At 40.3% G+C, this 18851-nt stretch overlaps 1 protein-coding gene and 2 pseudogenes across 1 annotated transcript; 2 read left to right on the forward strand and 1 right to left on the reverse strand.

The window, feature by feature from the left end:
- The first annotated feature begins 630 nt into the window (after positions 1 to 630).
- Positions 631 to 12502, forward strand: LOC142633015 (uncharacterized). The gene is made up of 5 exons (XM_075807306.1): positions 631 to 738; positions 817 to 1542; positions 11642 to 11814; positions 12229 to 12336; positions 12499 to 12502. The coding sequence occupies exons 1-5, from the start codon at positions 673 to 675 to the stop codon at positions 12500 to 12502; spliced, it is 1077 nt and encodes a 358-aa protein (XP_075663421.1). The 5' UTR covers positions 631 to 672.
- A 110-nt stretch (positions 12503 to 12612) lies between these two features.
- LOC142630593 (B3 domain-containing transcription factor VRN1-like) lies at positions 12613 to 13886 on the forward strand (annotated as a pseudogene).
- A 1763-nt stretch (positions 13887 to 15649) lies between these two features.
- LOC142633016 (putative arabinose 5-phosphate isomerase) lies at positions 15650 to 16856 on the reverse strand (annotated as a pseudogene).
- Positions 16857 to 18851: the final 1995 nt, after the last annotated feature.

Raw genomic sequence — 18851 nt, forward strand, 5'->3', positions numbered from 1 at the left:
CAACCGGCCGATAGCAGCAGTCCCCCTCGCCGTGCACTCACAAACAACTGTCATTCCAGAAGAGCGGTGTCTTCTTCACACACACTTGACGACGAGATAGATCAATTCCATCTCGAAGACACCGAGAGACCTCGCGGGAACCAGTTTGTGGTACTTTCCGACGAGGAAGAAGAAGCCACCGAAGCCTCTGGAATTGCTGGGTTTGTGGTTGCCCTTCCCGAGGACGACGTAGAAGAAGACATGGGACGAATGGAGGGTCTCCTCACCAACAGGGCTGCCAAAGTTGCAGCGAAAAAGAAGACGGGGACGTCCCAAGTTCCCCCAGCTTTACCTCCTCCTCCTCCTCCTGCTGAGCCAAAACTGCCAGCCGAGGATCCCAAGAAGAAGAGGAAGGGGGATGATGAGGGGACGATTACTAAAGACCCCAAGAAACCACGCCAACAACTCCCACCGGCCCACAGCCAGGCCGGACAAGGGCAAGGGTAGAGCCCGTTCACCGAACTTGGGGAAATCGGGGATGAGGCCGTAGTGCGCCGAGCACCGACCACCCGGTCCCCCGATCTAAGGCCGGACGGCGCTCCCATCTCCCCGGTCCGCATAAGGGCGGTTCAACAAGGCCATGCTCACCACCTGGCCGAGGTCCTGGAACGCCCTCTTCTGCTGCCCAAGGATATGGAGACCTTGGAAAAAATGGGCCAGCCACAACTATTCCTCTCCCTAAAAAGAGACTTAGCGCTGGTAAGTGTTTCTCCTTTTAACAATATTTATAAGTAAATTTGTTTTCATTATTCCTAACTCCATCATACTTTGTTGCAGGCTATTCAGGAGGTCTTTGTAGCTGAAAAATTTATTGAAGACACTCGGAAAGTAGCCAGAACTGAGCTCGAAATAAGGTTGGAGACTGAGAAGTCCTTGGGCATAGCCCTTGCCGAGAATGAGAAGCTGACCTCGGAGGTAGCGGAGCTGAGGAGAGAGAAAAACGGGGTCGAGTCAAACTTGAAGACTATGAAGACCCAGATAGAAGGACAGCGCAAGCTCTTTCGTGAAAGAGATGAAGAGCTCTCCCAAGCTCAAAGGGAGTGCTCGGATCTGAAGGAGCAACTGGCGCTGATGAAGGAAGAAGCCAGCTCCTTCCAACTCTCTCTTCAAGCTGCCAAGCAGGCAAGTTTCGATGAAGGGGTAGCAACCACCGAGGAGCAGCTGACAGAGGAGTTCGCGGCTTTATGCCGCGAATACTGTCAAAAAGTATGGGGGGAAGCTTTAAACGCAGCAGGAGTTCCCCAATCTTCGGATTTGAGGAAGTCCGAGAACGTTTGGCTTCCCCTAGATATACAGGAGATTGAAGAGGCTCCTGTTGCTGCTCCTACCCCTGAGACGACTCTTCCTGCTTTACCTCCGATGGTCCCACAGCAAATTCCCGATCCTACAGAACCTTCTGGTTCCAACAAAGAGAAGGAAGGAGGAGGGGATGCAGAGAAGGATTTAAGCCAGACAATGGAACCCATCGTCCTTTCAACGAAGACAGCGGATAAAGGAAAACAGGTTATGACTCCTTTTGAGCTGGAGTTGAGAAAGACCGAGGGCACTAGCACCTCTCAGCAAGATCCTCCTCTAACAGCTTAGGACTTAGCTTAGGGCTTCTCTTTTTCCCTTTTTTTTTTTTTGAATTATATGTAATGCATACTCAATTGATTAATGAAGAACGATTTCGTTTACTTTTCACTTGGATTGTCTCTGTTTCTACTTTACTTTTTTTTGTACTTATCACAAAAGTTTCCCATTAAGTCACATCAAAAGTTTCTCAGAGTATAAAAATCTAACTCCAAGGATGGCACAATCATAACTTCCACATAGTCATGCGTGTATTACTAAAGATTTAATACAAGGTGAGATAGTTAATACGTTTGAACAATGCCTTGATTAAAAAGGAAAGAGGACTTCATATAATGATTAAGCCCTTACTATGCATAACACTGTTTCTAGTAGGATGTAAGATCCGAAGACCATTCCTTATACAAAATTGCTTAACACTTGAAGATATGAAACTTAAGATCCGAGTTAATAAACAGTAAGGTATTAACATCCAGACACAATCAAAAGTTAAGTTTAGTCAAAGTCATCGTCCGAAGATAAATCTTAAGCAATCTTTCGTTTAATTCTTCAAAATTGTAACTGTAAATGATAAAACATTAATTTCCACAAGATTTATGGTCCGAGGACTGCACTTAACCAAGTTTCTGTTTGATTCTTTAAAACAATAACTTCAAATGTTAATTTTCCCAAAGTAGGAGGTCCGAAGACCCGGCATAACTAAGGTTCTGTTTAACAAATGATAAGACATCAATTTCCACAAGGTTTGTGGTCCGAGGACTAAACTTAACCAAGTTTCTGTTTGATTCTTTAAAACAATAACTTCAAATGTTAATTTTCCCAAAGTAGGAGGTCCGAAGACCCGGCATAACTAAGGTTCTGTTTAACAAATGATAAGACATCAATTTCCACAAGGTTTGTAGTCCGAGGACTACACTTAACCAAGTTTCTGTTTGATTCTTTAAAACAATAACTTCAAATGTTAATTTTCCCAAAGTAGGAGGCCCGAAGACCCGGCATAACTAAGGTTCTGTTTAACAAATGATAAGACATCAATTTCTACAAGGTTTGTGGTCCGAGGACTACACTTAACCAAGTTTCTGTTTGATTCTTTAAAACAGTAACTTCAAATGTTAATTTTCCCAAAGTAGGAGGTCCGAAGACCCGGCATAACTAAGGTTCTGTTTAACAAATGATAAGACATCAATTTCCACAAGGTTTGTGGTCTGAGGACTACACTTAACCAAGTTTCGTTTGATTCTTTAAAACAATAACTTCAAATGTTAATTTTCCCAAAGTAGGAGGTCCGAAGACCCGCATAACTAAGGTTCTGTTTAACAAATGATAAGACATCAATTTCCACAAGGTTTGTGGTCCGAGGACTACACTTAACCAAGTTTCGTTTGATTCTTTAAAACAATAACTTCAAATGTTAATTTTCCCAAAGTAGGAGGTCCGAAGACCCGGCATAACTAAGGTTCTGTTTAACAAATGATAAGACATCAATTTCCACAAGGTTTGTGGTCCGAGGACTACACTTAACCAAGTTTCTGTTTGATTCTTTAAAACAATAACTTCAAATGTTAATTTTCCCAAAGTAGGAGGTCCGAAGACCCGGCATAACTAAGGTTCTGTTTAACAAATGATAAGACATCAATTTCCACAAGGTTTGTGGTCCGAGGACTACACTTAACCAAGTTTCTGTTTGATTCTTTAAAACAATAACTTCAAATGTTAATTTTCCCAAAGTAGGAGGTCCGAAGACCCGGCATAACTAAGGTTCTGTTTAACAAATGATAAGACATAAATTTCCACAAGGTTTGTGGTCCGAGGACTGCACTTAACCAAGTTTCTGTTTGATTCTTAAAAATTGTAACTTCAAATATGAGAGCTAGCCATAACTTTGAAACATTAATTGACAAAAGCTTATTTGATTAATAATAATACCTTCTAAGATTATTTACATTCCATGGACGTGGTACAACTCGTTCATCCAGGTCAACTAGCCTATACGACCCTATGCCTGCTATTGAAACAATGCGGTAGGGGCCTTCCCAGTTAGGTCCTAGCTTACCCCATGCTGGGTTCTTAGAAGTGCCTACAACTTTCCTTAATACAAGATCACCAGCGCAAGTGGCCTTAGCTTCACGTGGGCATCATGTCCTTGTTTTAGCTTCGCCGATAATAAGCCATTTGGACCATAGCTGCCTCACGCCGTTCTTCAAGTAAATCAAGATCTCTCTTTAGAAGTTCCTTGTTATTCTCTGGACTAAAAGAACTTGTCTTTAGAGTAGGAAATCCAGACTCCAATGGTATCACCGCCTCGGCTCCATAAGTCATAGAGAATGGCGTTTCTCCAGTGGACCTGCGCGGAGTGGTCCGATACGTCCACAGGACATGAGGGAGCTCTTCTACCCATCTGCCTTTCGCATCATCCAACCTCTTCTTGAGCCCGTTGACTATGACCTTGTTAACGGCCTCGGCCTGTCCATTTCCTCGAGGATAAGCTGGGGTAGAGTATCTATTTGTGATGCCCATGTCACCACAGTACTGCCTAAAGGCGTTGCTGTCAAATTGAACGCCATTGTCCGAAATAAGAGTATGTGGTATACCAAATCTAGTAACAATATTCTTCCAGATAAACTTCTTGGAATCAACATCTCGGATATTGGCTAAGGGCTCAGCTTCGACCCATTTAGTGAAGTAGTCTGTCCCTACGAGCAGCCATCTTTTGTTTCCAGCAGCTCTCGGGAATGGCCCTACAATGTCCAAGCCCCATTGCGCGAAAGGCCAAGGGCTGGAGAGAGGGTTAAGAACCCCTCCAGGTTGGTGGATATTAGGGGCGAATCTCTGACATTGATCACATTTTCTGGCATAGTCCTGAGCCTCCCTCTGCATGTTAGGCCACCAATAACCCTGAGTCGTGGCTCTATGGGCTAAGGACCTTCCCCAAAGGTGTGACTCCCACATATTACTTTATGCAATTCCTCCAAAGAATGATTCCGTTGATTCAGGGTGTACACACAACAAATACGGTCCCGAAAAGGATCGTTTGTATTACTTCGTGTCCTCGTACAACCAGAAACGCGGCGTCTTTCGACGTACCTTTTCTGCTTCGACCTTGTCTTCAGGAAGGATGTCATTTTTAAGAAAAGATATGATCGAATCCATCCAGCTAGGACCAGGCCTTATTAGATGGATACGAGGTGCATCAGCAGTTACAAGAGAAGGTTCTACCAGATCCTCAACGAGAATAACCCTTGGTAGACCTTGAGCCGAGGATATGGCCAATGTAGCCAAGGAATCCGCATGAGTGTTTCCACTCCTAGAGACATGAGCTAAGACAAAGGAGTCGAATTCGGCTTGCCGACGTTTAACCCGGGCCAAATAATCCCGCATTCTCGGGGTCCCTAGCCTCCATGGTCCCCATGACTTGGCCGACCACTAACGTAGAGTCCGAGAACACATGGATTTCCTTGCCACCCATCTTATGTACCATTCGCATGCCTACCAAGACTGCTTCATACTCAGCCTCATTATTAGTAGCCGAGAAGGCCAATCTCAAAGATTTTTCAAAGACAATCCCTTCAGGGGACATTAGAACAAGTCCAACCCCAGACCCTTTATGATTAGCAGCCCCATCCACATAAACTTTCCAAGCCGAGGGCGATACGGCTGTGATCACACCAACTGATTTTTCACCCATGTGCGCTTCCTTTGAAGTTTCTTCTAACAATGGTTCAGTAAACTCTGCCACCAAATCAGCGAGGACCTGCCCCTTCACCGAAGTGCGAGGCTTGTATTTAACATCAAAGGCTCCTAAAATGGTTCCCCATTTTGCCACCTTGCTAGAATAATCAGCACTACGCAACACAGCCTTGAGAGGCAACTGGGTCAAAACAACCACAGTATGAGACTGAAAATAGTGAGGAAGTTTGCGCGTGGCGTGGACTACTGCCAGAAGCGCTTTTTCCAAGGGCAAATAGCGCACCTCGGCCTCATTCAAGGACTTACTAACGTAGTAAATTGGTCTCTGCAATCCATTTTCATTCCTTATAAGGACTAAACTCACCGCATGAACAGCCACGGCCAAATAAGCGAATAAAACCTCGTCCACCTCAGGACGAGATAAGATGGGCGGGCGAGAAAGATATTGCTTAAGCTGTTGGAAAGCTGACTCACAATCTTCGGTCCATTGAAACCCTTTCCACTTGTTCAACAACTGAAAGAAAGGACGGCACCGGTCACCGACCGAGAAATAAATCTATTCGGCGCAAAGAATCATTCCGGTCAATTTTTGAATCTCTTTTGGGTTCCGAGGCGGCTGCAAATTCCGAATAGCCTTAACTCCGCACCGGGTTCACCTCTATGCCCCTATGAGTGATCATATATCCTAGGAACTTTCCAGATCCCACGCCAAAAGAACACTTGGAGGCGTTAAGGCGCAACTTATACTTCCTCAGCATCTGGAAGGTGTCGGCCAAATCTGTCATGTGCGAAGGTACCGTCTTACTCTTTACCACCATATCATCCACGTATACTTCTATGTTTTTCCCCGCTGTCGTTCAAACATTCGGGTCATCATTCTTTGATAAGTAGCCCCAACATTTTTTAACCCAAATGGCATGACCTTATAATGATAGTTCCCGGTTGGTGTAATGAAAGCAGTCTTCTCCTGATCTTCTAACGCCAAGGGAATTTGATGGTAACCCTGGAAGGCATCCAAAAAGCTCATCCGAGGATGTCCGACAGTAGCATCTACCAGTTGATCAATCCGTGGCATTGGGAACGAATCTTTAGGACAGGCCTTGTTCAGATCAGTAAAGTCCACACATACTCTCCACTTGCCGTTCTTCTTCTTAACGACAATAGTATGAGCCAACCATTCAGGGTAGAAAACTTCTTTGATAGCCCCCGCCATTTTGAGTTTAAGAACCTCTTCCTTCACAGCCTCAGAATGTTCTCGGGAAGATCGCCGAGGTGGCTGCCTCCTCGGAACAATGGCCGGATTGACATTTAAATGATGACAAATAAAGTTCGGATCTACACCTGGAGCCTCATAGGGGTTCCATGCAAAGACATCTAAATTATCCTTCAGAAATTCCAACAACTCCATCTTCTCTTGGTATGGCAAAAGTATGCCAACTTGGAAGAACCTCTCCGGATCATCTGCTATTACAAACTTCTCTAACTCCTCGCAGACAGCCTCATCTTCTGTCATCGCTCCAGGTGCCTCCGAGCCGTTAATTGCTATGACTCCCGGATGGGCAAGGTTGATGACTCCATTTCGATCGACGAAGCACCGCAGCCGATATGCATTGCCTAGCAACTACCTGGCTGCCGAGGATTTCCTCAACATGCTCCCCCGAGGGGAATTTCACTTTAACATGTAAGGTGGAAGAAACAGCTCCCAAAGCGTGCAGCCATGGCCTGGCGAGGATGGCTGTATATGGAGAGTACGCGTCAACCACAATGAAATCTACCTCAATCGTTTCTGTGTCGGATTGAACGGGTAGACGGATTTGTCCCTTCGGCACAACGGCCCTTCCTTCAAAGCTTATAAGTGGAGAATCATAAGGAGTTAAATCTTCCAACTCCAACCTCAGTCCTTTAAATAGATCAGGGTACATGATATCTGCACCGCTGCCTTGATCTATCATCACCCTTCTCACATCATAATTCCCTATCCTGAGGGTAACCACAAGAGCATCGTCATGGGGCTGGATAGTCCCTACTTTATCCTCCTCGGAGAAACCCAAGACAGTAAAGTGCTCTTTAATCTCTTCGGCTCGCTACCTACATCCTCGGCTCGCGAATGAGAAACCGCCATAATCCTAGTGGGACCCGAACCGGTCCTACCAGTGTGCCGAAGATAACATTAATTGTTCCCAATGCCGGCCGAGATGAACTGTTCCTCCGGTTGTTTGAACCAACTTGACTTACTTGCCCGGTGGCCGACACAAGTGCCGCTTTAACTTTCCCTCACCGACGAGTCGCTCCAGATGGTTCCACAGGTCCGACAAGTTCTCGCAGTATGGCCCACATCCCGATGGTACCGACGTAAAAGGTTTTGATTTCTTCTCGCAAGGTCCCCCGCCATCTTGCCGGGCCATCTCGAAAAAGGGCTCTTTACGAACTTTTTCTAATAACCGATGCACCGGTTCTCGGAACACGGTATTTACGGGGTGCCGCCGAGCCGGATTGTCCGAAGTAATCCCTCCTCGGCTTGTTGTTGTGATATCCGTCCGACCCGAAATCCCTTCTCTCCCGCGGGATAACCTTCTCCTTTCCTTTTCCTTGCCGCCGGTCTTCCTCTACCCTTTTATATTCATCAATACGATCCATAAGACGGCGTACGCCGCGGACGGGCTTTTTCGTCAAAGACTTTCTTAGGTCGTGATCGCAGGGAGGCCTACCTTAAAGGTATTAAGCGCCACCTCATCAAAGTCGCCATCTATTTCATTAAACATCTCCCGGTATCCGTCGGAGTATGCTTTCGTTGTCTCCCCTTCCTTCATGACCATGGATAGCAACGAATCCAATGGCCGAGGGACTCGCTACACGTGATGAAGCGCGAAGCAAATGCCCTAGTTAACTCCCCAAACGAGCCCACAGACCCCGATTTGAGACCGTTAAACCATCTCATAGCCACAGTCCCAAGCCGGAGGGGAAGACTTTACACATCAAAGTCTCGTTATGAGAGTGCACCGCCATCCTTTGGTTGAAGTGACTCACGTGTTCCACCGGATCAGTCCGGCCATTATAGATGGTAAAGGTGGGCCGGGTGAACCTCCCGGGAAGCCTCCCCTCTCAATCCTCCGTGAAAACGGAGATTTAGAGAGTTGGTGCAACGCTCTACTCATGGTATCGTTGCCCAAGCCCCTAGAACGAAGCTTCTTACGTCCGCGAGTTGATTGGTCGTCCTCCTCGCCGGAGGATGTTGCGCTAGCGGGGGAATATGACCTTGAACCGTAGCCAACTCCCCTATCCTTCTCCGAGGAAGAACTAGATGAGGACGGGGAAACCTTACGTTTAGCACGGCGTAACTTCCTCTTTAAACGATTAATTTCCTTCGCATGGATTTAGAGCCCTCATCGTGGGTAGTGCTACCCCCTCCCGAGTATGGCTAGCCCCCGGGTATTCTGTATGGACGCTTCCCTCACGATCCCTAAGATGTTCAAGACGTTCGAAATGATCTTCCGGTTGTGATCCTTGTGACTCTGCATGGTGAGAGCCTAAGCCTGCCATAATATCCCTACTACTTCTAGACTAGGTTCCCACAGACGGCGCCAATTGTAAGTGCACAATTGCACCTGGACCCAAGAACAGTTATGGGCTCAGGCCCAATGAGCCTTAAACAATAAAAATTTGTAGAGAGTGGGCTTGAAACCCAGGTTAGAAGTGAGTGAAGATTAAATGACAAACTAAAGATTGGCGGTATTTGGGAACAGCAAGGAGTAACGTAAATAGGTCTCCTCGGACGTAAGCCGAGAGCTGTTCTTATATTATCTCTCTCTCTTTGTCTTTTTTTTCTTGTTAGGTTACAAAAAGTTCTCCTTCTTTCTGTTCTAGGTCCTCCCTTAAATACTCTTTTCTTTTAATACTTTCTACACGTGCTGCCCCAACCCCTCCCTTAGCCTAGATATTTCTTTTCTTAGTGCCTTTGAACAGTAACTAGAAGTTTCCCTTTCACTGTTCAAGTGTCACCTCCCCATTAATGCGGCCAGGGTGGTAGGTACAGGGTCTTTAATGTGGAGGTAGCAGCCTTTATCTTTGACATTTCTTCAACACCGGTGCTTCTGGGGCATTCTAGGGTTTCCCCCTTTTAACCATTGGCCTTAACTGTGCCATCCCCTAACCTTTACTATGAAATCCCGAGTTCTTCGGTGCTCACCCGAGGGTAAGCTCACCCTCGGCTGGGTCCTCGGATCCTCGGCGCATGGGCCGACCCATAGTATTAACAACTTCTAAACCCAGGGTCAGGTCGGCCCTCCTTAACACGGCCCAAAAGGCCCATGTTCCCATCAGGATCTTTTTACCCCCCCACAACTATTATTTAAGCATTTTTTTTTACATTTTAGATGGTAGACTTGATCCAATTGGGTGTTGGAAAATAAAAACTTCTTCTAATAAAGTGTAACTAGACACAATTCAATTGGCCTTATACTCTAGCTAACTACAACTTGAACTTGGCCTTGCAAAAAAACATGATTTTGTTTTAAATTGTGTCAAATGAGTCCGACAAATTTAATCTAATTTTATGTAAAAATGAGTTTGGAAAATAAAATTTAGACATTTTCTAAAAAATTTTTTCACATTGATTTAACAATTCATAACCTAAATCTATATATTCTCAATACTTCTACCTAAAATAATAATTTAATAATTTAAAGAAGTGTAACTTATTTCTTCTAATTACAAACTCTTACTTGACTAAACTTAGCATGCTTCAACTTTTACTAAAATTTTATTATAATTGCAAATATTATTACAATTCTTACATGTGATTTGTTCAAAATTAGTTTAATTGTTTAAGGTTTTAATACTCCCAATCTATGACAAGGAAAGATCTATTGCTTAATGTATATGCATGTGCAATGAACACTATAAATTGATTACTACATTAACAAAATTGCCAAAAACGGATGATAATTATGTAATACTAGCTTTTGAGTACGTGTTCATGCATGTGCTTAGAGGCTTTTCTATTTTGTTGGATAAAAGTTAATAATTTGCATTCATGATAATTTTGGATTACTAAATTTTCAATTACACAAAAAACTAGGAGTGATGAAAAAATATTTCACCAGTAAATGCATGATACTCATCACACTGCTAGGTTTTTTTTTTGTAATTGAAAAATGTAGTTATCCTAAATTATAATAAATGAAAATTATTAATTTTTACCCAAAAAAATAAAGAGCCTTTGAACACACACGTGAACATGTGCTCAGAAGCTAGTATACTTAAAAATCTTGTTTTATAAATAGTTCAATATGAGCAAGTGTTAAGAGACTAATATACTTTAAAATCTTGTTTTGTAAATAGTTTGAAATCTTTATTTTTCATTATCAGTTGACATCTTGATTTTTTTCGCAAAGAAAGTATGATTCCAAATAAAAAAAATGAATATATGAAATAATACATTCGTGTTAGAATATAATCTTTTTTTTTCTTTAAATGCTTTGTGCTTGGCTCAGATAGATGGGGTGTAGTGGACCATGTATTGAGAGAGCAATTAACTAGAAAATAATTTTTCTTTTCATTTATTTGTTTTTAGTCTGTATTTTCTATAGTTTTAAATTTTCACAAAGTATTTTCTTTTTGAAGTATAATTTTATTTTTATACAACAAACAAAATAAGAGTTAAATTAACGAACTAACAACATAGTTAATGACAATTTTTCAACTTTTTAAATAACTTCTACCAGTTTTTGACAATTTTTTTTATCCCTTTTAATAATTTTTATTATTATTTTAAGTGAAACCCAAAAAAAAAAGTAAATGTTAACATTTCCCATCAAATAAAACTGATAAAGAGAATCTTTGGACAGTCTGCGCTCCAATCACCTGTGTCTTGTTGATTCTCTTTGGACAGTCTGCCATAAAATTTATTTTTTAAAAAAAAGAAAGAGAATCTTATGAATTCACAGTGGACCGTGTACTGATTCATTATTGTGCACTGAGAACCCCGAAGTCTGAAATTTTGCAACAACACATGGGCTGAAGTTTGTACAGAGAGACCCAAAAAAACAAAAAAATGGAACCTTGGTGGCCAGTCAAACAAAAAATAGTACTGTTTGAAATCTTCTGACACACACAATTAAAAAACGGTTAGAATATATATGGGATTGAAAGAAAAAGATACGTTAAATATTGGGTGTGGGTGTACCTCAAATCTTCGAAAAGCTTTCATCTTTGTTTGTTTTGTTTTTGAGAGAGGGAGATCCCAATACTCTTCAAATTTGCTACCCTTGTGAAGAACAACGCCAAACCAGGCCATCTATAAACGCCGTTCAGTTCAGTGTGCCCACTGTTTGGTCTCTGTTAGGGCTGTTTGGTCTCTGTTAGGGCTATCAAGGCCAAAAACGGCGGCGTTTTCTCTCGCCACGACGCCCAGCCCAAGGCTCCAGCTTCGGCTGTGAAAGCACCCAAGTTTTACCCAGCTGATGATGTGAAGAAGCCACTCGTTAACAAGCGCAAACCCAAGCCCACCAAGTTCAGGTTTTTATTATGGCTGTCTCTGTGTTTTTTTGGGTTCTTGTGGTTGTTTTGCTTGTTGGGTATCTGGGTTTTTTGGGTAATTGTTTGGGAGCTGAGAAAATGTGGGATTTTTTTTTATGTATGTAAAGGTGTATATATGTGTTGGGTAATTGTTTGGTAGCTAGAAAATGTGGGATTTTTATGTTTATATGTGTGTGTATTAATGATTTTGTGTATGTGTATAGGTGTATGTGTGTGTTTGTGAGTTTGTTTTGGTTGTTGGGTATTTGATTATTTTTACGTTAAAGGTGTATATATATGTTGGGTATTTGAAATATTCTGTTGGGTAATTGATTAGTTGCTGAGATGGTATGGGAAAATGTTGGATTTGTATATTTACATGTGTGGGTATTTGAAAATGTTGGATTAGTCTAGTCAAGTGACCGAAGAGGCAGGGCAGATCGGTGCTGGTCTGTGTCTCCAATCGGTTCTCCTCGATAGTCGATCTGTTGCTTCTTCTTCTTCTTCTCGATCTGAAGATCGGTATCTCTCTCTCCCTCAGTTCCTCAAAATAATTAAAGAAGACTATATGTTTAAATTTAATTGATTTATCAAATTTCTAAAAAGTTGGTTGTGGTATAAATAATGCTACATTATGATGTAATTTATAAGTTTCTAAATCTTTTTTCTTTTGTAATATACTAGATAGTTACTTTTAATATTTTTCTTGAATTTAATTATTCTTAATGGTGCATTTTAGTATCTTACACTCAAAAGTCATATGTACACATGCAGTGCAACACTTCAAGTTCAACTAATATGACTTATCAAAACCGAAGAGGCCATGATGATGCCCCGTGTGATCTTATGGAAGGGACACATTTTTAAAAGATTATTCTCAACGAAAATCTTCGCCACGGCAGGCTTGTAAGAATACTTACATCTCTCACTCTCCTTTTGAGTAAAAAAATGTGATAGTAATTATATATAGCTGTTTGTTTTATTCAGATTGTGCCATGTATATATGATATTCATCGTGGTATATTTATTTCCAAATTTTGAAAAGCATATGACTTTGTGTGTGTATATTACAATGTTTACATTGCATTTAGATGTATTATTAACCGAAAATTCTTAATTTGTAGGCCATTCCAAGAAAATTTACAATTAAATATGGAGAAAAATTATCTAGCTTGGCATTTCTTACGCTTCCAAATGGTGCAAAATGGGAGGTAGAGCTGACCAAACACAATGGTGAGGTTTGGTTACAAAAGGGCTGGCGAGAATTTGCTGAGTATTACCCTCTGAAGCAGGGACACTTCGTAGTTTTCAGATATGAAGAAAATTCACATTTTCACGTACTCATATTTGATCCGAGTGCAACAGAGATAGACTATCCTTCCAAAAGCTCCCATGGTCATGAAGAGGATCAGTGTGACGAAGACACTGATGAGAGTGATACTTCTATTCAAACCTTACCCAACTCATGTCCTCTACGCCCAAAGCGAAGGGATACATCACTCTTACCACATCATCGGCCTCGGAAGAAAATGAAAACTACTTGTACAAGTGGCAGAATTGAGAGCCAAAAATCTAAGGTTAATGCAAGGACCCGACAATTGACTAGAATAGAAAAAGCTAAAGCTCTTAAGAAAGCTAGTGGCTTCAAATCGGAAAATCCTCATTTTATGGTTGTCATGCAACTATCTTTCGTTAATGCATGGTACTTGGTAAGCTTTTAATTTAAAGCATGCATAACGTTGTCAAGGTTTTGCTAGTATATAGCTAGCACTAATGAATACAATTAATGCTATCTATTTTGTGCAGAGTATACCAGTTCACTTTACCAAGAAAAATTATATTCAAAGTGGACAACGTGTTATACTTAAAGTTGGGAATCAATCATGCGAGGTGTTGTTTTCAATTTCTGGAGAGAAACGACCCGGTTCATTTTCTGCTGGATGGGCGACATTGGCAAGGAAAAATCGTCTGCAAGTAGGAGATGTTTGTGTCTTTGAGCTGATTAAGAGGAATAATAATGGTGTTGTGATGCTGGAAGTTTCGATTTTTTAGAGATTGACTCACTCAGTTAATTAAGCGGTTGCAATAGTAGTGAATTATGTTTAGAGACTATTTACTTCACTTGTTTGAGCTGATCTGATCTGAATTATCTATATTATTTTTTATACTTAACAGTGTATTTGGTTGAACTATTATTTCCCATTGAATACAACGTATGTTAGAGTTAGACATAGATGCATGCATATTAAAAAATTTGTGAAACTCACTTCAAGGAAAGTCACAAGCTATTATTTTGAAATAGATAAACGAAAAATAATAATAATCATTGGAAATTACAATGACTGAGGAGTAAGCATATCATACATAGTCTCTGCTCGTCAATACCACATCATACATGTATATAAATATGCATGCCAATGGGAAATGGCACATTATCATTCACATGTTACAAAACTTTGGCCATTAATGGATGTGCTTTTGTTTATGTTGAAATATAAAGATAAATTTATTTCAAAAATAAGGGAAAAAGAGGAATCAATATAGCCAAAAACAATTGGAGTTGTCTATTTATGCAACAAAAATTGAAAAAATACAACAAAAAACAAACAAAGAAGCAACAGGCTCGATCAGTATAAAAGTAGTCAAAAGATTATTATTATTATTATTATGGGTAGAATTTAGTATTATTTTTGTATTTCGTAGTAGTTTGTACTAGCATATCTTCTGACCCAAGATATCAAAACAGTTGACTTCTAATTCTACTAAACCAAATATATATGTTCAATAGGAAGTGTATGGAGTTAGAGTGTTAGACAAAGAAATAGCTACCAAGTAAAGTAAACAGTAACAACAAGCTTGTTTTAGATAATACATTATTAGTGCTGGCCAAACATGAATTCTCAAACAAGGGGGAAACTACTTCCTTTTTTTTTTCTTTTTCTTTGAGCTTAAAACTGGGAAAATAAATCCTGTATTTATATCTAACAAAAATACTTCATTAGTAAAACCCACCGAATGGTCTGTTTCAAAAATTGGGTTGAACTCCAAGAACTATAACTGTGGGGAGTAAAAAGACCCTGATGGGAACGTGGGCCTTTGGGCCATGCTAAGGAAGGCCGACCTGCTCTTGGGTTTAGAACTTGTTAGTACTACGGGTCGGCCCATACGCCGAGGATCCGAGGATCTAGTCGATGGTGAATTTCCCTTCGGACGGACACCGGAGAACCCGCGACTTCATGGTAAAGGTTAGGGAATGACACGGTCAAGACCAATGGTTAAAAGGGGTGAACCCTTGAATGTCCTGGAAGCACCGATGTTAGAGAAATACCAAAGATAAAGGCTGCCACCTCCACATTAAAGACCCTGCACCTACCACCCTGGCCGCATTAATGGGGAAGTGACACCTGAACAGTGGAAGGGAAACTTCTGGTTACTATTCAAAGGCACTGAGAAAAGAAATATCTAGGCTAAGGGGGAGTTGGGGCAACACGTGTACAAAGTATAAAAAAGAGGAGTATTTAAGGAGCAATCTAGAATAGAAAGGGGGGACTGACTCTTTTGTAATCAAAAAGGAGAAAGAGATAATATAAGAACAGCTCTCGGCTTGCGTCCGAGCAGGTTGATTTACAATATTCCTTGTTGTTTTCAAGTGTTAGCAATCTTTGATTTGTCATTTAATCCTTAGTCACTTCTAACCTGGGTTTCAAGTCCACACTCTACAAATTCATATTGTTTAAGGCTCATTGGGCCTGAGCCCGTAACTGTTCTTGGGGCCAGGTGCAATTGTGCGCTTACAATAACTATTTTACCCTCCTTTACAATAATATTTATGTGTTCAACAATTTACCTATATTACATGATTAATTTTAGTTACATAAATTTTTTTCATAATATAATATAGTTATATTTCAATATTGTTGGAATACGTGTAAATTAATTGGATTTAAAAGAGTGGAGCTATTTTCAATTAGCCCAAACCTAAACACACGTCAAAAACCCAACCCATTATCACTCTCGGCTAACTGGTACGTGTGTTGAGGTGCCAAAACTTATGGCTTGTTTGGAAGTTTAAAAAAGGAGGGGGAGTAGAGTAAAGGGAGGGAGAGTAATTCAATTATCTTGTTTGAAAATTTTTTAAGAGAGGAGGGAGAGGGGTTTGGAGGGATATGGAGGGGTTTCAACTACCTCTAACCCCTCATTTTTAATTCCTCCAAATTGGAGAGATTTGGAGGGAGAGTAGAGTAAATAAATTATTGACTATATGAATTCTCCAATTTACCATTTCTAAATTAAGAAAATTACAAACTGATTATATAAATAATTTTTGTTTGTTTCTTGAGAAAATTTAAGGTGAATGAAAAAAAAAATCTCACTATTTCAACCATCTCATTTTCGAAAGACCACAAAAATGAAAAAATAAATAATTATAAATCAACTAATAAGTTGAAATTTTTGAATTTTAGTGCTCCAACTTTCTGGGCAACCAAACAGATTAATGAAAAAGAGAGTTCACTAGTGACGTTCCTCGACGCCATGAGCGCAATAGTGATGGTATCATCGAAAACCATTTGGATCGCCGTGGAAGTGACCGGAGCAAGATCAAAGGGGCACAATTCTCGCTCCAGAGGCAAATGCACGTTCACGTCACACACGGCAGCGAGCGCATTGCCCTGAATCAAAGTGAGGGAGATTAGGTATGCGCCTTTAGCGCGAACGCAAGGGACGAGGCGGAGGAGCTCGTTGGTGTTGCCGGACTTGCTGAAGAGGACGACGACGTCGTCGAGGGAGAGAACGCCGATGTCGCCGTGGAGGGCGTCGACGGGGGAGAGGAAGGCGGAGCAGATGCCGAGGGAGACAAGGGTCTAGGAGATCTTGTTGGCGACGAAGTCGGACTTGCCAACACCGGAGAAGAAGATGGTGCCGGAGGAGGAGAGTAGGGTGCGAGTGATGGCTAGGGTTTGCGGGAGAGAGGTTTTGGAAGAAGAAGTGAGGTGGCTTTGTTGAGATTTGAAGAGATCCAGGAGGGTAGTTTCGTCAATTTTTGAATTTTATTGCTCTAACTTTTTGTTTGGTTGGTGAGAAATGCAAGGAAATTGTAGAAATTTCAAATTTATGAAGGATTTTTTTTATATAATTTTTTTGAGGTAATAAAATTATTTTATAATAGTTAATAGTAGTTTTATATTTTTATTAGTGGTATTTGATGGAATGAAGATGTTGATTAAATAATTATTTAATCTAACAAATTAATCATAGATCGATGTTGTAAGTCTATTTTCAAATAGGGGTTAAATTATTTCTTCTCTTTTTCATCCTAATTTTTAAAACAACCAAACAAGAGGAAAGGCTAATTACTCCCTTCCCCCTTACTAATTTTAAAAACATCCAAATAAAGTGGAGGATAACCATTCCCCTCTACTCTCCTCCCCACTACTCTCCTTCCCTCTACTCCTCTCTACTCTCCTCCCTCTCCAAACTTCCAAACAGGCCATTAATATGTGTACGAAAATCATTTGGAGGTCAATCTCATGTGATTTTAGAATTTTATTTTCCCTTTTAAACTTTAGTAAAAAAGTGATGTCGAGAATACTACTACAAATTTTACTAGAGAGAGCTTACAAGTTGATGTGTCACTATCATCAATCAACAAAAAAAAAAAAAAAACAATTTGAATATTCACTTATTATGTATTTGAAGCCCAACAATAACATTTATTGTTATATTAGTTTGTAAGCATTATGTAATAACATTTATAATACTTTTAGTGTTTTCCTTAGTGACAATGTGTGGCGTAAAGTTGTTTAGGGAATAATAATGATAAGATTCCATGATTCTCAAATTTTCAATTCTATATTCTATTTTAGGATGTCTCAAGACATAGTATTATTTTTTAAAAGGTTACTAAATAAATTTTCAAATATTTCATTTCTTTTTTGAAAAAAATAAAAAGTCAATACCTCTATTTCATTAAAATTTAAATTAATAATGGTAGTTTTGAAAACATGACATATTTATGCTTTAAAGAAAATGCATCAAATGATATTCCCTTGCAGCTTTGTTACATTGTTGGTGATACTTCTATGGGGAGAAAATTTAATTTAGGTTTGAATTTAACACCACCCCCTTTCCCCTGCCAACACACTCTCTTAAAAAAATTGACAAAGTCTCTTGTCCTAATACAAGAGAGTTATGATAAAATATCACCTATATCGTAAACGCTAAAGGGTTGGGATTGTATCTAGTGCATAAGTTGCACTAGACATGTTAGTATGCTGATATATGTCAAATTTTGGGTAGGTGTCTGTATCCTAACGTGTCTAGTCTACTAATGCACTTGACATCAGCTATGTCCAAAACTAAAGAAAAATAGTTTAACATCACATAATGGGCCGGTTAATGAAGTACATTTAAATAGATTATCAAACTTAGGGGTGGCAAAATTGGATACGATCTGCAAATCTGACACGACTCGATAGAAACTTAGTTGGTTATGGGCTAAGGCTTAATGAGTTTGTGTCATATTCAGGTCGACACGACTAACTCGTTTAATAGGTTTGAATTTGACACCACCCCCTTTCCCCTGCCTGACACACTCACTTAAAAAAATTGACAAAGTCTCTTGTCCTAATACAAGAGAGTTATAATAAAATATCACCTATATCGTAAAAGCTAAAGGGTTGAGATTGTATCTAGTGCATAAGTTGCACTAGACATGTTAGTATGCAAATATATGTCCAATATTGTGTATCCTAACGTGTCTAGTACACTAATGCACTCGACACAAGCTATATCCAAAACTATATAAAAAAAATAGTTTAACATCACATAGTGGGCCGGTTATTGAAGTACATTTAAATAGATTATTAAACTTAGGGGTGGCAAAATTGGACCCAATTCGCAAATCCGACACGATACGATATGACACAAAATTAGCTAGTTATGGGTTGAGGTTTAATTAATGGGTTTGTGTCATATTCAGGTAGACATGACTGACCCGTTTAATAAACAGGTTAAATTAGTGTTCAATATATGGAACC

The sequence above is a fragment of the Castanea sativa genome, chromosome 4 (assembly GCF_040712315.1).
Source record: "Castanea sativa cultivar Marrone di Chiusa Pesio chromosome 4, ASM4071231v1".
Classification (NCBI taxonomy): domain Eukaryota; kingdom Viridiplantae; phylum Streptophyta; class Magnoliopsida; order Fagales; family Fagaceae; genus Castanea; species Castanea sativa.